The sequence below is a fragment of the Theropithecus gelada genome, chromosome 12 (genome assembly GCF_003255815.1).
Source record: "Theropithecus gelada isolate Dixy chromosome 12, Tgel_1.0, whole genome shotgun sequence".
NCBI lineage: Eukaryota > Metazoa > Chordata > Mammalia > Primates > Cercopithecidae > Theropithecus > Theropithecus gelada.
The window spans coordinates 109,503,759-109,522,067 of NC_037680.1; the positions used below are offsets into that span (position 1 = coordinate 109,503,759).

At 56.3% G+C, this 18,309-nt stretch overlaps 2 protein-coding genes across 5 annotated transcripts in view; one reads left to right on the forward strand and one right to left on the reverse strand.

Moving 5' to 3' along the window:
• Positions 1-279: 279 nt before the first annotated feature.
• Positions 280-14,203, forward strand: SNORC (secondary ossification center associated regulator of chondrocyte maturation). 3 transcript variants are annotated; one of them, XM_025405457.1, is made up of 4 exons: positions 280-367; positions 5,748-5,877; positions 11,439-11,621; positions 11,728-14,203. In XM_025405457.1, exons 2-4 carry the CDS (start codon positions 5,805-5,807, stop codon positions 11,835-11,837), a joined length of 366 nt encoding a protein of 121 aa, XP_025261242.1. In that variant the 5' UTR covers positions 280-367; positions 5,748-5,804; the 3' UTR covers positions 11,838-14,203. The 3 variants fall into 3 exon arrangements, with proteins under 3 accessions (XP_025261242.1, XP_025261241.1, XP_025261243.1); XM_025405456.1 differs by lacking the exon at positions 280-367 and adding an exon at positions 5,111-5,300; XM_025405458.1 differs by lacking the exon at positions 280-367 and adding an exon at positions 5,580-5,618.
• Positions 14,185-18,309, reverse strand: part of NGEF (neuronal guanine nucleotide exchange factor) — a 134,839-nt gene continuing 130,714 nt past the window's right edge. For both annotated transcript variants that reach the window (XM_025405453.1, XM_025405454.1), the window contains 3 exons: positions 17,924-18,003; positions 16,595-16,699; positions 14,185-15,173 (listed from right to left, as the gene is read on the reverse strand). In XM_025405453.1, the coding sequence (XP_025261238.1) occupies positions 14,983-15,173; positions 16,595-16,699; positions 17,924-18,003 (376 nt within the window). In that variant the 3' untranslated portion in view covers positions 14,185-14,982. The remainder of the gene's footprint in view (positions 15,174-16,594; positions 16,700-17,923; positions 18,004-18,309) is intronic.

The window sequence follows — 18,309 nt, forward strand, 5'->3', positions numbered from 1 at the left end:
CTATTATTGAGCCTAGGTTTTGGTCAGCCAGCCAAACAGAGCTGCTCCTAGATGCTTAGGCTGAAACATTAAATTCAGACTTCACTAAGCACACCCCTGTCTAGAATGTGGCCTGATCTAATGTCATACTCACATCCTGCCTATTTAGTCTGACACCTCAGAATTCATTCCCACACCAGGTTTCTATTAATATAAATTAGCAAAATTCGTATCTTACTAACTTGATACTAATTTACTGCTAGCAAAGATTAACAGTAGTTTTAGTTTTTGCTGATTTCCTCCTAAGTCAGACTTTGTGCTTGCGCTCCCTAGGAATGCTGATACCTGATTCTAGTTATGGATATGGAGGCAAGGAGAAGTTGTTAGGGTAGGTCTTGACAACACCCTAAAATGGGGTTGTCCCTTGCAACAACCCTATTTTCTTGCAAGGGAACTTAACAGATTATTATTCAAACAACAAAAGGCTATTCAGACAGGGGAGAAGTGCCTGTTGCTTCTGCAAGGGAGGCCTGAAGATTTGTGGGTGGAAGATCCTCATATTTACATTGTAACTCTCAATATCTCACTCCTTTCCAATCAGTGCCTTAAGGGAACTTTGGGCAAGGCTATGAATTTGTCTTGACATTGTAGTTCTGCAACATGCATAATTAAATTTTGGGACTGATTTGCTGCCAATCATGCCATTTGCTACCAAAAAAAAAAAAAAAAGATCTTGGCTGGATGTGATGCCTCACACTTGTAATCCCAGCACTTTGGGAGGCCAAGTTGGGCAGATTGCTTGAGCCCAGGAGTTCGAGACCAGCCTGAGAAACAGTGAAACCCTGTCTCTACAAAAAAATACAAAAATTATCCAGGCATGGTGGTGCGTGCCTGTAGTCTCAGCTACTTGGGAGGCTGAGGTGGGAGAATGACCTGAGCCCATGAGTTTGAGGCTGCAGTGAGCTGAGATCATGCCACTGCATTCCAGCCTGGGCAATGGCAGTGAGACCTTGTGTTTAAAAAAAGAAAAAAAAAAAAAGATATTTAAAAGACTACCATAGAAATGCTCTAGTTATCTGATCATGCCTTGACCTTAGAATTGAAAGCCTGAGCTTGTCATTTTCTTTCTGTGAACATGCAATGCTGTAAAAAGTAGCCAGTTTACTTCACTATCCTTTTGCTCATTATCACCACCATAAACGTCAAGTGCAGCATCCTTGGTTCTTTAAATCTTGTCTTCAGTGGATACTTCATGCTGAGCAGCCACAAATATTTACATATTGACATGCCATATATTGCCAGTATCTCATTTTTCACTGGCAATGAGTTCTTCACTGCATTCAACCTCAAGCCAGAAAGAGATCTTTGAGGGTCTCTCTTCTGGGGCCATTCCGGGTACCAAGTATAATACTGTACTGGTCAGAGTCTGACTAGGAAACAGAGACCACTAAGTATTTCAAACAAAAGAGATTTAACACAGGAATTTGTTACAACAATGTTTAAAGGACTGAAGGAACAAAAGAGGGAAGGTAAGGTTACTCAAAGTCACTTTAGGCAGGCGTGGTGGCTCACACTTGTAATCCCAGTGCTTTGGGAGGGCAAGGCAAGGGGGATGGCTTGAGCACAGGAATTCAAGACCAGCCTGGATCACAACAGAGTGAGACCCCATCTCTACAAAAAATAAATAATTATCCAGTCTCAGCTGAGGTGGGAGGATTGCTTGAGCCCAGGAGTTCAAGGCTGTAATGAACTATAATTGTGCCATTGCATGCCGGCCTGGGCAACAGAGAAAGACACTGTCTCCAAAAAAAAAAAAAAAAGAAGAAAAAGACAACTGGCCGGGCAATTTGGCTCATGCCTGTAATCCCAGCACTTTGGGAGACCAAGGCCGGCAGATCATTTGAGGTTGAGAGTTCAAGACCAGCTGGCCAACATGCTGAAATGCTGTCTCTACTAAAAATACAAAAATTAGCTGGATGTGGTGATGGGCGCCGTGATCCCAGCTACTAGGGAGGCTGAGGCAGGAGAATCACTTGAACCTGGGAGGCGGAGGTTGCAGTGAGCTGAGATTGCGCCACTGTACTCCAGCCTGGACAACAGAGCAAAGTCTCAATTAAAAAAAAAAAAAAAAAAAGTCACAGTAACTAGGAAATCAATAACGCCCTGGACTGAGGAGCAGCAATTACTCAGAGGCCAGAACACTGTCCACTAAGGCTCCTGGTGTCACAGTCCAGCCGCTTTGAGGAGGATCCAGAAGCCTACACTTCTAGCTGTCTGTCGCTGTCCCTGCAGCCACCACCACCTGACTTTTTGTCATTGATGTTGCTCTAGCCAGTGCTGCTGCTGCCACCCAAGACGTTGTCAGAAATCTGAAGCAGAGTCACGTCTCCCTTCCCACCTTCTGTCTCCTGCCACTGCCTTCCACCGGCAGACCCTAACAGGCAGGCAGCTGGCAAGAAAGTGTCAGGAGTGTGACTCCACGTGGCCTTGCTACAGTACATAGTAGAGCACGGAAAGAGGGGCAGGGGATGAGAGCAAACAAGCTAAGAAATGAGTAAACGATGGCCAGGCAAGGTGGCTCACGCCTCTAATCCCAGCACTTTGGGAGGCCAAGGCGGGTGGATCACCTGAGTTCAGGAGTTCGAGACCAGCCTGGCTAACATGGTGAAACCCTGTCTCTACTAAAAATACAAAAAGCAGCTGGGTGTGGTGGCGGGTGCCTGGAATCCTAGCTACTCGGGAGGCTGAGGCAGGAGAATCACTTGAACCCGGGAGGCAGATGTTGCAGTGAGCCGAGATTCCACCTCTGCACTCCATCTTGGGTGATAGAGTGAGACTTAAGTCTCAAAAAAAAAAAAAAAAAGTCCGGGCATGGTGGCTCATGCCTGTAATCCCAGCACTTTGGGAGGCCAAGGCATGCGGATCACGAGGTCAGGAGATCGAGACCATCCTGCCTAACATGGTGAAACCCCATCTCTACTAAAAATACAAAAAAAAAAAAAAAAAAAAATTAGCCGGGTGTGGTGGTGGGTACCTGTAGTTCCAGCTACTCGGGAGGCTGAGGCAGGAGAATGGCGTGAACCCGGGAGGTGGAGCTTGCAGCGAGTGTAGATCGTGCCACTGCACTCCAGCCTGGGCGACAGAGTGAGACTCCATCTCAGAAAGAAAGAAAAAAGGAAAAGAAAAAGAAATGAGTGAATGAGTGAGAAAATATTTAATGTTAAATCTATCCCAGAAGTTCCTGCTGATGGGATTCACATATGAAGTTTCTGCTGTGAGGCTCGGCATGGTGCTAGATTCTGGGACTGCACTGGTAAACACAAAAAGCCCCCACTCTCCTTGAACAGGGTGAAGACAGACGGAAAAAGCAGCCCTTCATCTGGAGGCACCATTACATACACCTGACAAAGGATTTTTACCTGGAATATACCAAAAACTCTCAAACTAAATTTTAAGATGTAGACCACCCTAAGAAATACATAGGCAAAAATGTGGAGCAGCCCCTTCACAAAAGTGAATATTCCTGGGGCCAATAAACACAGAAAGGTGTTCAACTTTATTAGTCACGGAAGTGCAAATTAAAACCACAATAAGATACCACTACATACCTATCAGAATGACTATAGATAAAAAGACTGGCAATGCCTAGTAATGATGAGGATGTGGGGCAACTGGAACTCTCCTGCTGGTGAGAGCAGAGACTGGAGCACACACTTTGGAGAACTGCTTAGCAGTATCTAGAGCATCTAAGCATGTACTTACCCTTGACCTAGCTATTCCATCTTTAGTTATACAACTGAGGGAAATTAGCACCTCCATCAACAAAAAGACATGCACAAGAATATTCATTAGAGCTGCATTCATAAAAGCCCAAACCTAGAAACAACTCAGATGGAGATGGAGAAATAAATGCATGAAGTGGGTAAGAGAATGGGTAAACTGGCATATTCATATAGTTGAATACTATTCAGCAGGAAAGATGAATGAGCTACTGCTACACGCAACAACGTGGATGAAGCTCATAGACAATGTTGAATTAACATAGCCGGACACAAGAGTTCGTATGAGTCCATTTTTTGAAGTTCCAAGAGTAGACGAATGAAGCTGTGGAGGTAGAAGACAGAAGAGAACATTGCGGGTATGACTGGGGTGGGCACAGGGAGCCCTGCTGCTGTGCTGGGAAGGGCCTCTATTGATTTGGGTGGTACTAAACCTCATCAATCGGTAAACATAAGATTTGTTCAGGCCGGGCGCGGTAGCACATGCCTGTAATCCCAGCACTTTGGGAGGCTGAGGCGGGTGGGTCACCTGAGGATGGGAGTTTGAGACCAGCCTGACCAACATGGAGAAGCACCATCTCTACTAAAAATACAAAATTAGCTGGGCGTGGTGGTGCGCGCCTGTAATCTCAGCTACTCGGGAGGCTGAGGCAGGAGAATTGCTTGAACCCGGGAGGCAGAGGTTGCCGTGAGCCGAGATCGTGCCATTGCTCTACAGCCTGGGCAACAAGAGCGAAACTGTCTCAAAAAGAAAAAAAAAAAAAATTTGTGTGCTTCACAGAATATGTGTTTCTCCTCAAAAAATTAACAAAAAATTACAATGTAATTTCATATAAATATGCACGCTAAAAAGAAATTAAAAGTGAAGTGATGGTGGGATCAAGGGGTTGACTTAGCAAGCTGAGGCTGGAATGGAAGGGGTGGCCACATAATGACCACAGGGACTGCCTTCTGGGAGAGGGAGAGGGGAATGTGCAAAGGCCCTGAGGCAGGATCGGGGGGTTTGTTGGGGGAGCCTAGTCACGGCCAGTGGACTGAAACATAGAACTCGTGGGTGGGGAGCTGAGCAGGGCTGAGGCAAGACCTTAGCGCAGTGGGAAACCATCAAGGTGTGAAGTAGGGGGTGCTGGCAGAACTCTGAGGGCTGGGACGTGGGAAGTGAGGGAAAGAGAGACCTCTGATGACTTCATTGTGTGGCTAGAACATCTGGGAGCAGGGAGACTGGGATTCCATTGACCGAGTGAGGGAAGGGGCAGTGGAGTCAAGGTTTGCTTTGGACACTGTAAGTTGTAGCCGCTCATCAGATACCCCGTGGAGCTGTTGAGGAGCAGTGGGCAGTGGGGCTGAGTTCTGAGCCAGGCCCAGCCTGGAAATGGATGTCGTAAGTGCACAGGGGTCTAGGGGAGCAGAGAGCAAAAGAGGAGACAGGAGTGTTTTAGGAAAGACTAGAGCTGCCTGAGGGTTTGGATCAAAACTGCTTTAAAAGTCCTTCTTCAACAAGCACTGAGCACCTACTCTGGGCCAGGCATGGAGAACCCAGAGGTGAACGAGTCCATCCTGCACTCAGTGCTGCCTGCTTCAGGCCAAATTTCCCCAAGCCCAGGCCACAGGCACTAACATGCAGATTCCCTGGCCTACCCAAGCCCCACTGAAACACTGTGGCCAGAGGCAGTTGCATGTTTCAAGTTCCCCCGGTGATTCTTTTGCACAAGAAAGCCTGAAAACCTTTCACTTTCAGTGGTCCAGGAGTAAGTGTGGGAGGCGCGTGTGTGCTGGGGGATGGAGAGAGAGAGAGAGAGCACAGGCAATTTCCTCTTTCCCTCTCCAAGAGTAGGGCTGCTCCCAGGTTCAGGAAAGCAGGTCTGTTCTGTAAGCTTTTGCTGTGTGTGTGGGGGTGGGGGGGGCGGGCACGGTGTCCCAGGAGGACAGAGTTTGCATTGATGAAAACCCTTCCCAGCCCTTTGATGCCTCTTTCTCACTGCCCTGAAGTTAACCAGCGCAGTCCTCCCTGCGTCCTGCTCGCTGCTGCGCTCACTCCCGGCCAGGATGGCGTCCTGTCTGGCCCTGCGCATGGCGCTGCTGCTGGTCTCCGGGGTTCTGGTCCCTGCGGTGCTCACAGGTAAGGGGTGAAGGCCCTTGTCTCTGCCACCACTAGCCTCCCAGGGCCGATAACTACCTTGGGGCCAGATTCTTCAGCGTTCACTGGGGAGGAAGCCCCTCACAGGAGATGGGGCGACTGTTTGGGGCGATTCTGTGAAGAGCTCTTGTGAGGCCGGCTGGCATCAGCTGTGTGGGATGCATGTCTCAGGAAATGGTTAGCAGCAGGGATAATGGCCTCTGAAGAAGGAGGATGACTTGCGGGGCAGGCCCAGGGATGTTCTGCTGTTGGGGGGACATGGGAATTGCTCTAGCACTTTAAAATCTGAAGTCTCCCAGGTCGGGGAGGCAGCCGGGGGTACCAGGCACATGACAAGTGGCTGAGGGGCCAGAGGAGTGCAGAGCCTTGCTGATCACTTTCAAAAGCTTCCCTGCCGGTTTCTGCGATGTCCTTAGAGAATGAGGACCCAGGTACTGTCCCCATCTTGGGAAAGGCTCCAGAGAGAGGGAGAGAGAATACAAGGCCCAAGATCCCTCTGCAAAACGGTGTGGACCTCTGGACTGAGATCGAAGTGGCCAAGTCTGGGGTCCCACGAAAGGGAGGCCTCCGGCAGGCTCCCAAGGGCCCTGTGGGGAGAGGAAGACTGGCCCAGGCTGGCTTCAGAGCCTGAGAGACAAAGGACACTGACGGGTTACAGGTGGTCTTTGCTCCTGTTAGCCAGGAGTTGGACCAAAGGGCAGCCGGCTTCTGTGTCACAGTAGCGGGTTTCAGGGACCCTGCACCCTGGGCCTTCTGGAGCGTGCCCGTGGATCTGTGAGAAAGGTGGACTGTAAGCGTGAGAGCATGGCCTGGGGAGAGCTTCTGGGGGACGACAGGCCTGGGGAGGCCCCCTCGGCCACACCCTGGGAGGTCTGGGTGACAGCGAGGAGCCCCGGGGATTACTGGCTTCTCCCTGGATTCCCAGGAAGAAGCTCGAGGCCAGGGTGTGCTCAGTCTTGGCCGGGCGGTTCCTTAAACCTCTCTGTGCCTTCTCATCTGTAGGATGATGACACCACCACACTTTGCCTCACTTGCAGGGGGCTGTAAGGCCTCGTGAGTTCAGATGTGCGGAGCTTTTGGGACGGGCCCCACATCCAGTTAGCGCTCAGTGAGCATCAGGGGAATGCGGATTCCGTGGTCTGAGCCCCTCCCTGGCGCCGGGTGGTTTCAGCAGAACTCTCCGTCCTCCCGCAGGCTGGGAGGCCGCCAGCCTCCCTCGTGGTGGAAGAGGCGCCAGCCTAAGCGAGCCATGCGGTGTCTTCAGGAGTTGGGGGAAGGGACCTAAAGGGGAAGGTGGCATCTTCTATGGCTTGGATCCTGGGGCTGTGATCTTTGCAGCCCCCTCACCGGGATGAAGCTGCTTCTCCAGCCTGGTGGTCCACGTGGGCGGAAGGGGAGGCCCTGGCTCCCGGGTTGCCTGTGGCTCCTGCCCAGGTTCCTGCTCCTGTGTGGCTGACCCTCCCGGCCCAGGCTGCCGGCCAGAGTGCCTGGGCCAGACTGTCCCTAATCAATGTGGGCGGATGGGCTTCCTCTGCCACCATAGGATGCCTTGGGGACAGCCAGGACCTCACCTGGCCTCACTGCCCCACTTCCCTCCATGTGTTCTACCAAGAGCAGGCGGCTCCCCACAGGGGCCAGACCATGCCATCCCAGCCCCTGAGTCTCTGGGGTTCTGGCTGTTGTTCTTGCCATTCTGGGGGGAAGAGCGTTTGGGAGGCTCTTAGCACCCCACCCCTGGGCTGGGAGCTCTGGGCAGGTGTGTACACGGCCCTCTGCTCTGTGGGCTGGGGTCCTGTAGCAGACAGAAAGGGAAGGAGCGGCCTTGCGGGCTGAGGCCCAGGCCCCATCTGAGGCCCAGGCCCTCCCTGTTGGGAGCCTGTGGCCTCAGCCACTGAGGTGGTAGCAGGCTGGGCTGAGTGGGCAGGAGGCCAGGGCAGGGATGAAAAAGCCCTTCATGGCCCACACAAAGGGTGTCTGTGAGCACAGGCGCCTGGCCTCAGGGCCCTGTGGTCAAACAAACTTATTTACCAAAAGGCAGGGCGGCTGGGGCCAGTGGGGCTGGGAGAGAGCCCGTGGTGCCCAGGCCTGTGGCAGTGCCACCAGCCCCCGCTTTCCTGGGTCAGAGCTCGTAGTCACACCACATGGCTAATTCTGGTCAATGGAGTCTGGGCCTCGGTACCGCCAAGGCAGATAGAACTTTCTTGGGGTCCTTGGTGCCCCCACCTCTTTGCCACCCTCACTTTCTGTCACCCTGGCCTATTCACTGCCTGCCTGGCATGCCATGAGTTCCATCCTCCACACCTTCGCTCCTGCCCCATCTCCGCCTTCCCCGGACAGGACTCCTGCTGGGAAACTGCCCTGCTCCCAGCTTCCCAGAGGATGGATTTGGGGAAGATGGGAACTGCCTTTCAGCTTTGCTTTCCCTTCTTACTGGAGCAAATTCTAGAAACACAGATGAGGATAAGAAGTGGCTCGGCCCCTCCCTGGCCGCAGCACCCCTTTTCCTGGTGGGTCAGTGACTGAGTGCAGGCTGTCATTTCGAGACCATGTGTCTGCCACTTGGGCACCAGACTAGGTTGGCAGGGAGCTGGTGGCCCCTGGGGCCCTGGCTGCTTGGGTACAGATGGGTCCTGGGCCAGCCTGTGAGGGAGTCCTGTGGTGGCCAGCGGCTGCAGACCCATAGCAACTGGGCTTGCATCCAGAGCTGTGCCCCAGGCCAGAGGCAGCAGCTGAAGATGCTGGTGTTCACACAGTTACCTCCTTGTGCAAGATGCTTGACAGCATAGTCTGAACCCCCATCTCAAAAGTCAGGAAGGTGGATTGGGGCATGAAGTCCAGGGTGAGAGCCTGATGGAGCAAGGATAGGCCCCAGCCCTCCTGATTAGGAAGCTTCATGGCCTGGCTGGGCAGGAGGGGGCTGTGTACAGTGGGAGGAGGCCAGGGCAGGTATGTCTGGTGGTGGGGGCAGCAGAGACAGGCTGGGTCATGGGGGACAGACAGGGACAGGGCCTGAGTGGGGCTCCCCACTGCCCTGCTCAGAGGATACCCTCAAGGGTGGCAGCTCACCCCTGCTGCGCTAGCCTGGGGACTGAGCCCTGCCTTCGCAGGGGCTGGAGGTCTGCCACTCCTTGGCTGATTCCCACAGATGCCACCCGGCTCAGCTGGGCCTGGTACCCAGCAGCCCTGTCGCGGCCTCCAGATGCAGGGAGGTGCCTGCCTGCCAGTCTGTCTTGGGTGTGTCATTTGTGCCATTTCTTTGGACATGTTCAGGCAGTCAGCGAGCCTAGACACTGGCGCCTGCCAGGCGGTGGGCACACTCAGGCCTTTTACCTGCCCAGCCCCCAGAAGCCTGAGGCAGCATGCCAGGGGCCTGAGGCCTTCCATGGGGGCTGCATGGCTGCAGACCCCTGCCTCTCTGGCTGTGACACGGGAGGCCTGGCTGGGTCACTTCCCCTCCTCTCAGGGTGGTCTTCAAGGTTGGTGGGAGGCTGGACAGACATCAGTGCTGCAGTCCAGCCTTGGGCCCCTCGGGAGGGAAGCCTCTCCCAGTTGGGGGCCAGTGGGCCTTCCACCCCTGGGGCCTCCTGCCAGAGATCTTTTCTGGAAAGGGGTTCTCCCTTGGGCCAGCCCTGGGGAATGTGGCAGGTCAGTTGAAAGGTCAGCAAGCTGAGTCTCAGAGCTGAGCCTTGCAACTGACCTCTCCAGGCTTGAGAGAGGCCCAGAAGCCAGGGACCTGCTAACATTTTATTGTGGAAAGATGTGAACTTTACAATCCAATGAACTCCAGGAGTCCATCCACCTAGTCTCGCCAACGGCCAACATTTTGCTACATTGCTGACTCCTCTTTCTATCTGAATGCTGAATCATTTGAGAGTAAGTTGCAGAAGTCATGTTCCTTTGCCCCTAAATTCTTCCTGAGAACAAGGACATTCTCGTACACACCAGAGTCAGCTATCAAAACCAGGAAATAAGCACTGAGGCAGTCCTAAGCCACACCCTGTTCAAACTTCACCAACGGACCCCAGCGTCTCCAATCACAGGCCTGTCCCTCCCCGTCCAGGAACATTGAGTTGTCTCCTTAGTCTCTGATCTGGAACCTTTCAGTCTTTCTTCGTTTTTCCTGACTTTGACATTTGGGAAGGCCCATTTACTTTAAGACTGACCCTGAGTCTGGATTGGCCGATGTTTCTGCGTGGTTTGCCCTAGATGGACACAACTGGCCGGAAAACCCAGGAAGAACCTCTGTGTCCTCTCGAGCATCCCCCTCTCTGGGTGCTGGTGAGCCTAACAGGAGAGCAAGTGTCTGGCTTCAGTCTTGCCCCAGTGCTCAGGGATGGAACTCGCAGGGACAAAAGGTGCCCTAGGGTCGCAGGCTGGCCAGCAGGGTCTGTTCACAGAACGGCAACCTCCCTACACTGTTTCTGGGCAGCACAACCACTCCTGCAACTGTCCAAGGGCTTCAGCCCACCTGTGCTCACCGTCGCGGCACCTTATCCCCAAGCCTTGGCTTTCTTGTCTCTGAAATGGCGATAAAAGCAGTTCCCACACCACAGAGCAGCTGGAGTCAAAGAGATGAGGTGTCAGGACATCCCCAAGCTCATCCAAGGGACCTGTTTGAGGGTCGAATGTCCCTGGATCAGTCTCTATCCCAGTTGAGATTAGGGCATGGGGCCGGCTGCAGTGGCTTACACCTGTAATCACAGCACTTTGGGAGGCCGAAGCAGGCGGGTCACCTGAGGTCAGGAGTTCAAAATCAGCCTGGCCAACATGGCAAAACCCTGTCTCAACTAAAAATACAAAAATTAGCTGGGCATAGTGGCAGGTGCCTGTAGTCCCAGATACTCTGCAGGCTGAGGCAGGAGAATTACTTGAACCTGGAAGGCAGAGGCTGCAGTGAGCTGAGAACGTACCACTTCACTCCAGCCTGGGCAACACAGCAGGACTATTTCAAAGAAAAAAAAGAGAGAGAGAGAGAGAGAGAATCAGACAGTGCCAACACTGTGATGTCAGATGGTCTGGCTGGGTTGGAGAGGCCAAGGGCCGACCTACCATCCCCATCTGGAGCTTTCTAGCGTTTCTGGGGCCTCCCATCTGGTTATGGGGGATGGATGGCCCAGGGTTGGGGTGATGGGTGGGAGAGGACAACTGGGGTGGGCTGACTGGTGAGGGTACAGGGTTATCATGTAGGCGTCTCAGCCTGTGCTTTCTGCGGGACTGAGAATGTCTCCTTCCTGCTCTCTGGTCCCTGGGTACCCCAAATCTTGCCAACTCCCAACCCTATGAGCAGAGAAGGGCTTTCGGCGGGCACCTCCCTTACACTGACCAGACACTCCTGCCCACCCACCGGCCTTGCCCTACAGGAGGCAGCAATGCACTGGCTTCAGCTTCCCAGCCTGGGAAATGTCAGGGCTAGTGCAGCGCTGAGCCCAGACCCCTCATACAGCGCTACCCGCAACTTGCAACTTGCTTAACCTAGAGGTAGGGGGTGACGTCCCTGTCGGCCCTGTCACCTGGGGCCCCAGCGCCTCCCGTTGGCTTTGCAGATGATGTTCCACAGGAGCCCGTGCCCACGCTGTGGAACGAGCCGGCCGAGCTGCCGTCGGGAGAAGGCCCCGTGGAGAGCACCAGCCCCGGCCGGGAGCCCGTAGACACCGGTCCCCCAGCTCCCACCGTCGCGCCAGGACCCGAGGACAGCACCGCGCAGGAGCGGCTGGACCAGGGCGGCGGTACGAGCGGGGCGGGGGAGGGAGAAATGAGGAGGGGCGGGAGGCGCGGGGAGGAGGGCCGGCCGGGCCGGGGCTGGCAGGTGACGTGGTCCTCCGTCCTCCGCAGGGTCGCTGGGGCCCGGCGCCATCGCGGCCATCGTGATCGCCGCCCTGCTGGCCACCTGCGTGGTGCTGGCGCTCGTGGTCGTCGCGCTGAGAAAGTTTTCCGCCTCCTGAAGCGAATAAAGGGGCCGCGCCCGGCCGCGGCGCGACTCGGCTGCACTCCTCGCGCGCCCGTATGTCTGCGCGTGCGTGTCCGCGCGTGCAGGTGTGCCAGAGAGTGAACGCGCGCAGGCGCGGGCTCAGGACGGGGGTGGGCGCGGGGGCGAGGGTGGGTGCCGTGCACGCGCGTGGGGGCCGGAGTCGCGCCCGAATTCCCCGCAGGGGCGCCGGGACGTGCGTGAGCACACAGCGTGTCGCAGCCCGCGCGCGTGTGGCGTGCACGTGAGCGCGCGCAGGGCCGCGCGGCCCGGCGTCCGCGTGCACCACGGCTGGAGTGCCGCAGGAGCGCGCCGCATGTGCGTGCGCGGTGCGCGTGCGCCGGGGCCGCCAGGGCATCGGATCCGGTGTGCGGCCAGCGGTCTTAGCCCGGCCTGGGGCACCGTTACTGCCGGGGCCACGCGTGGCCCCTTCTCCCGGCGCCGCCTCCTCTGCCTGGGCCCGGGCCGAGGCGCTCCCCGCGCTCCCCGGGGCCTGCCCCCCATCCCGCTCCGCTGGGGTTCAGAGCGTTCCGTGAGGAGGGAAGAGCGAGGGCAGGAGAGGCCGACGGAGACCCCGGGACCTGCCGCTCCCTGAGGCCGGGCTTGGGGAGGGCGGGGGCCGTCGGCGCTCCCAGCCAGAGGTCGCGTTATTTTGGGGGACGTCTTGTGACTCTGAGTCCCGCAGCCAGGGCCCCATCCGAGGGCTCAGACCCGCAGCCCCAGGCCCCCAGGTAACCCCTCTGCCTAGGGAGCCTCAGGAGCAGGATGAGTCTAGGGTGGATGCTGGACGCTGCCCGTCCCTGCTTCCTACTCTCCCCCCCTGGCCTGGCTGGGCCGAACCGGCAGCCCCCACGCCTACGGTTCGTCTGTTCAGGGAGAGAAAACGGCTTTCCCAGCTCTTCTTACCCCACTTCACTCTCAGAGCGTCGGGGCAGAGTGAGGGTGAGGAGCCTGGTCCATGGTCCCCACCTCGGAAGCATTTAGAGATGTAAACTTTGATCCTTTGATCATTTAACCTGCTCGGCGCAGCAGGGAAGCAGGAACTTGGGCCCTACCCCCGTCCCCAGAGACTTTGGAGGGAAGGGCTGGACAGTTTGGAGGCCAGCAGACCCCTTGGGGACAGCTTAATGCTTCTGAAGATTCCTGAGTGGCAATGCTGCTGGAGGGCAAGCTGCTCCTCTTTTTCAAAAACTCATTTTCTCTAGCAGCTGTTTTGGCCTCTTTGGTGTCCCTGAGCTCCCCATGGCAGTTTCCTGCCATGACTTTCTCCTCCTGGACACTCGGGGAGCCCAGGTGGTGCCCGCGCACCTCTCACACACTGGGGGATGGGGTCCAAGGCCTCATCCAAGTCTGTTAACAGCTTCCCACTCGACCAGTCTCCCCAAAACACACTGAGTTAAACGATTCTGCTTATAAAGGAGTGCTATGAAACTGACCTATTTTCCTAATTGGTTAACTTACTTCATCTCACATAACCTTGAGTAACCAAAGCCTTCATCAGACCGGATGATCCAACTCAACACGCTGTTTTCCAGCCTCAAAAGGCACGGGGATAAATGGCCACCCAACTCCTTCCCAACCCTCCCCTCCAGGGACAAGAGATGGCCCCCTCTTTCCCTTTCCTCACTCTGCACGCACTCTCCCACCAACGGGTACATCACAGCCCCTCACTGGGACCGGGGGGCCTCCCTCTCCAGTGGAACCAGTGTCACACGCCTGGCATCCCTGTGATTCTCAGAGGGTCTGAGGTCCCAGGACCAACGAGCACCCTTTTGTGGCCTGTGGGAAGACGCTACAAAGTCCCACTGGATCTGAACCAGAGGCCTGTTCTGGAGAGCAGGGAAACTGTGTCCTGGCAGAGAGTGTGGTCCTGGGCACACAGGACCTCTCGGCAGGCTGAGGTGGAGCTGGGGCGAGGGGCGGGAGTGGAGCTCTGGGTAGCTGAGGGTGTGAAGGGCCCAGGGCCTGTGTCTGGGCAGTGCGGAAGTCCCAGCCCCACGCCTGTGGTAAGATCCCCATAGGGCCCCCCACCATGGACACTTCGGGGCCTCTGCGGTCTTCCAAAGCTGTGTCCTCACTTCCACTGCAGCAGAGGGGCGTCCCCGGCTCTGTCAAACAGCCCTTTCTGTTTCTGGAGTCCTACAAGTGGAGGCCCAAATCTGCTCCCATGCTGAGACAAGGCCCCGGCTGCTCCTTCCTCCTCGGGAAACCGCCTCGAGCCCTTCCTTTGGGGAGTGCCTCCTCCACCCGCCTTGAAGGGGTGCCCCTCTCTCACTGCCTGGAACCAAACGCCCCCTTCCTTTGTGTACCAGGGCAATAAAGAGTAGACCTTCATCTCTTTTATTTTATATATGATGCTTCTTTTAATGCAGCCAAAAGTGATATTTGCTTTTCTCAGAACCATAATCGATACAAGATGCAGTGACCAATTCATTCCTTAAAACACCTGGGCTCCTTAAGGGGCTAGAAGACACAAGTTACCTCCAGCCCATCAGGGAGCCAGAGGTGGGAGGGGTTCCCAGCCAAGCTCTGGCAGGCCTGCTGTGGAGCAGGGCCTGACCGTGCAGCCAGAGGCTGGCAGAGGCCCGGGGAAGGGTGAACAGGGGCAGCTGGGCTCTCAGTCCTGGGAACTGGAGACCAAGGGCTGCTCATCAAGCTCCATCAGGCAAGGGCGGCCCCATCTGTGCCTGGTGGATTCTAACTGCTTCCAAGGTAGAGGAGGACGCGTGCAGGAAATCATGTCAATTGTCACCTTCTGCCTGCCTCCCACGGGGACACTCTGGGTTGGGAGCCTCTTCTAGTCCCGGGGGCCAGGGGCGCGGGGGGCCCTGGAGCGTGCCCACCCCCTTCCACCCCCTCGGAGGCACGAGGGAGATGGTGTAATACTGCTGAAACCTTCTTGTTTACAAATGCATCAGGAGAGGCTTGGGCACCCTTTATCCAGTTTGCGAGCAAGGGGCCAAGACACGTGAGCACGCACTGTGTGGGCAGGGATGAGGGCCGGGCACCCCAAGCCAGATCCTGCCACCTGGGGAGGCGCTGGCCTGTGCTTCCCAGAGCCCCCACCTTCTGTCAGGGTCTCATGCAGGCCCTGCTCGCGCCGGCCCCCCCCGGGGGGGGGGTCATTGCCGATTCCGGCTGCCCAGCTTCCTGCGGTCCTTGTTCTGGCTGCGCTGAGGGTCATCCATCTTGTGGACACGGAAACATTCCTTGAGGTTCTGGGACCGGATCTTGGGATTCAAGATCTCCTCAGTCATGGAGCTGGGGAACCAGCCTCTCTCCTGGTCGTGCAGACGCTCGCCAAAGATCCACCCTGTGCAGGGAGGGGAGGGAGGGAAAGTTAGGTGCCCCTGCAGGGCGCAGGCTGCACAGAGGCTCCCTCCCAGCCAGGGCCCCCATCTGTGTGCAGGACACTAGGGATCCAGCTGGCCTTTCCCAAAACGCAGCAGCTCTGCCCACCTCTGCCGAGATGCTCAGACCGGATTCACCCCCATAAGCTGGGAGGTGCGTGGGCATCTGCACAGAACAAGACCTGCTCTGTGCCACGCAGTTCCACATTGACTTTGGAACCCGCTCTGGGACCCTCGGCAATTCTGTGCTGCCCTACACGAGCCCAGGAGACCCCAAGGGCCACTCCAAAGAGCTGGGGGCATTCAAGGGGCTGGTGGGGGTGGCAGCTGAGTGCGTGGTTAGCCGGTCTGGACTGTGTCATTAGCCTCCTGCTGAGCAGATCCTCCCAGGCTTGGCCTCCTCAGGGCCAGTGTGGTCAGTGGAGAGGGCCCATCGTGAACTGGCAACACCAGTAGTCTCAGCGTCACCTGGCTTCTCCCTGCCCTGTTTCTCCACCTCTCCCCTCCCCTCCCCTGGAGATCACCAGGTCTTTGCTCAGACCTTGTGGCTGATCGGAGCTAAGAGGCCTGGGGCATGCCCTCTGCAGGTCTCATTTGGGAGGGGAGCAGGCTAGTTATATTCCATGGGAAGAGGGCAGGAGAGCCCCTGGGCCTTTGGGAACAGCTCACAAGAGGGACTCCTTGGAGAAGGCCTCCCCTGGAGGTCCCAGCCTGAGGCCTTCCACCAGGACCCAGCAGGAGAGGAGGAGGCGGGGAAGATGCGGTTGTATACTTTGGGGATTTGGTTCAGGAGCAATTACTGTAGAGACAGGGATGTGATTTGAAAAGGGAAAGGCGGTCTGTGTTCAATTCTACAGGGGCTGGGAGGAACTTCACTTGGTACTGATGACACCAGCAGGGGTGGCCAGAGCTGGGGGCGGCTTCTTGGCCCACATGGGGCACCGAGCCTGGTGGTCACAGGCTTACCTGAAGCTGCAAGTACGGGTCTGGGTGAGGGCAGGGTCGGGTCTGGGTGAGGTCAGGGTTAGGATGTTCCTGGTTGTCCCCTCACACTGTGATGGAGGCGCTGAGGCCAGGACCAGGAGAAGGGGACACGAAGCCACCCGCTTGGGCTGGGCCCACTGTGAAGGAGGAAAGGTGGGCCCTCCCGGCTCTAGGGGAGGACAGGGAGACACTGAAAACAATTCCTCCTTTATGCTGAGGAAAGGCCAATGAAGCCAGGATGGACGGTGTCCAAGCAGAACGTCTCAGGGAGCAAGAGACATGGCAGGGCACCCGCCCCTCAGCCAGTGGTGATGCTTCTCCACCTCCCCATCATCTCTCGCCGGGCAAGGCTCCGTGCGGCGTCCCCTAGGGGCCCCGAGGGGAGGTCCCTGGGCCTCACCGTCGTCAGTCTTGTCCAGGATGTTGAGGATGTCGGCGAGCTCCAGCGTCAGCTCGTCTGGCTGCTGAGCCACGTATGGGTGCACGCACTGGACCTGGGGGCAGTCTGAGGGACAAGAGGCACAGGTACGTCCCCACCACCGCGGCACTCACCTGCCTGCTCCCACCAAGCCCGCAGCTGAGCTCTGCCTAGAATAAGAAAACTCCCACAGCAACTGGAGAAGGGCTCATCTGAGGAAGAGGAGGATTTGTTTCCAAAGAAAACGTTATTAACATAGCCAGGAGTTCTGGGAAGAAATACATGCATAAAGGCTGTGAGGGGCCTTAGTTTCCACTTCAGAAGGAACTTTTTGTACCTGGGATATGGCCCTGGGAGTGGTTTGGGGTGGTCAGGACAGGGTTCATGTGATCAGGGTTAGCAGCTTCTCCATAAGGCTGCTGGACTTGCGCTTTTTTCTTTTTGAGACAGAGTCTCCCTCTGTCACCAGGCTGGAGTGCAGTGCAATGTCAGCTCACTGCAACCTCCATATCCCAGTGCAATCTCAGCTCACTGCAACCTCCATATCCCAGTGCAGTCTCAGCTCACTGCAACCTCCATATCCCAGTGCAGTCTCAGCTCACTGCAGCCTCCATATCCCAGTGCAGTCTCAGCTCACTGCAGCCTCCATATCCCAGTGCAGTCTCAGCTCACTGCAGCCTCCATATCCCAGTGCAATCTCAGCTCACTGCAACCTCCATATCCCAGTGCAATCTCAGCTCACTGCAACCTCCATATCCCAGTGCAATCTCAGCTCACTGCAACCTCCATATCCCAGGTTCAAGCGATTCTCATGCCTCAGCTTCCAGGTAGTTAGGGCTACCGGCACGCACCACCACACCTGGCTAATTTTTGTATTTTTAGTAGAGACAGGGTTTCGCTGTGTTGGCCAGGCTTGTCTCGAGCTCCTGACCTCAGGTGATCCACCCACCTCGGCCTCCAAAGTTCTGGGATTACAGGCATGAGCCACTGCACCTGGCTTTTTTCTATTTAATACGCTTTTCGGACAACTGGCAAACCTAAAAACAGCAGTGGAGTTTGGTCCAAATTCCTCCTGGTGACTTGGTGGTACTGTCACCTAAGGCCCATCCAACATTCACACAGTGTGGCCATGCCGCGTTGCTGGCCCGTACTAAGCTTCCAGTAGGAAGCAGCCCCTGGAGGCCCGTGCAGGCCTCTAAGACCGCCAGCTCAGGGAGGTCTTCCCTCCAGGCAGGGCACACCGTGCACCTGCGGCATCAGGCAGGGCCAGCCCAAGCACAAATGGCGCCCCCTTACCCACTGGTGACTTACCCAGCAGCCGGGATGTGAACGAAACAAACTTGGTCCTCCTGTTAGGGGCCAGCGAGGTCATCCAACGCTTCATCTCACTCCTGGCGCAGGGAAGAAGACAGTGCCCCAGCTGCAGCTCAGCGGCGACCCCCCACGATGTGGCACGAGGCTTCCCAGCTAGCCGCCCCTCGGATCTGCGTCCACCATCCTGAGCACCGCTCCAGCCCACCCCAGGGACAGCTTGGGGGAGCCACAGAAACGGGCTGGTCCAGGGTCTGACACACACACGAACCCACGGAAGGGCACGGGGGAGCCCCTCAATCATGTTCCCGTGTGATGCTTTCAAAAGTCAAGCAGTAAGAGTGAGCCCACAAGGTAACAAGTCCCACCAAGTAACGCGTAAGAGC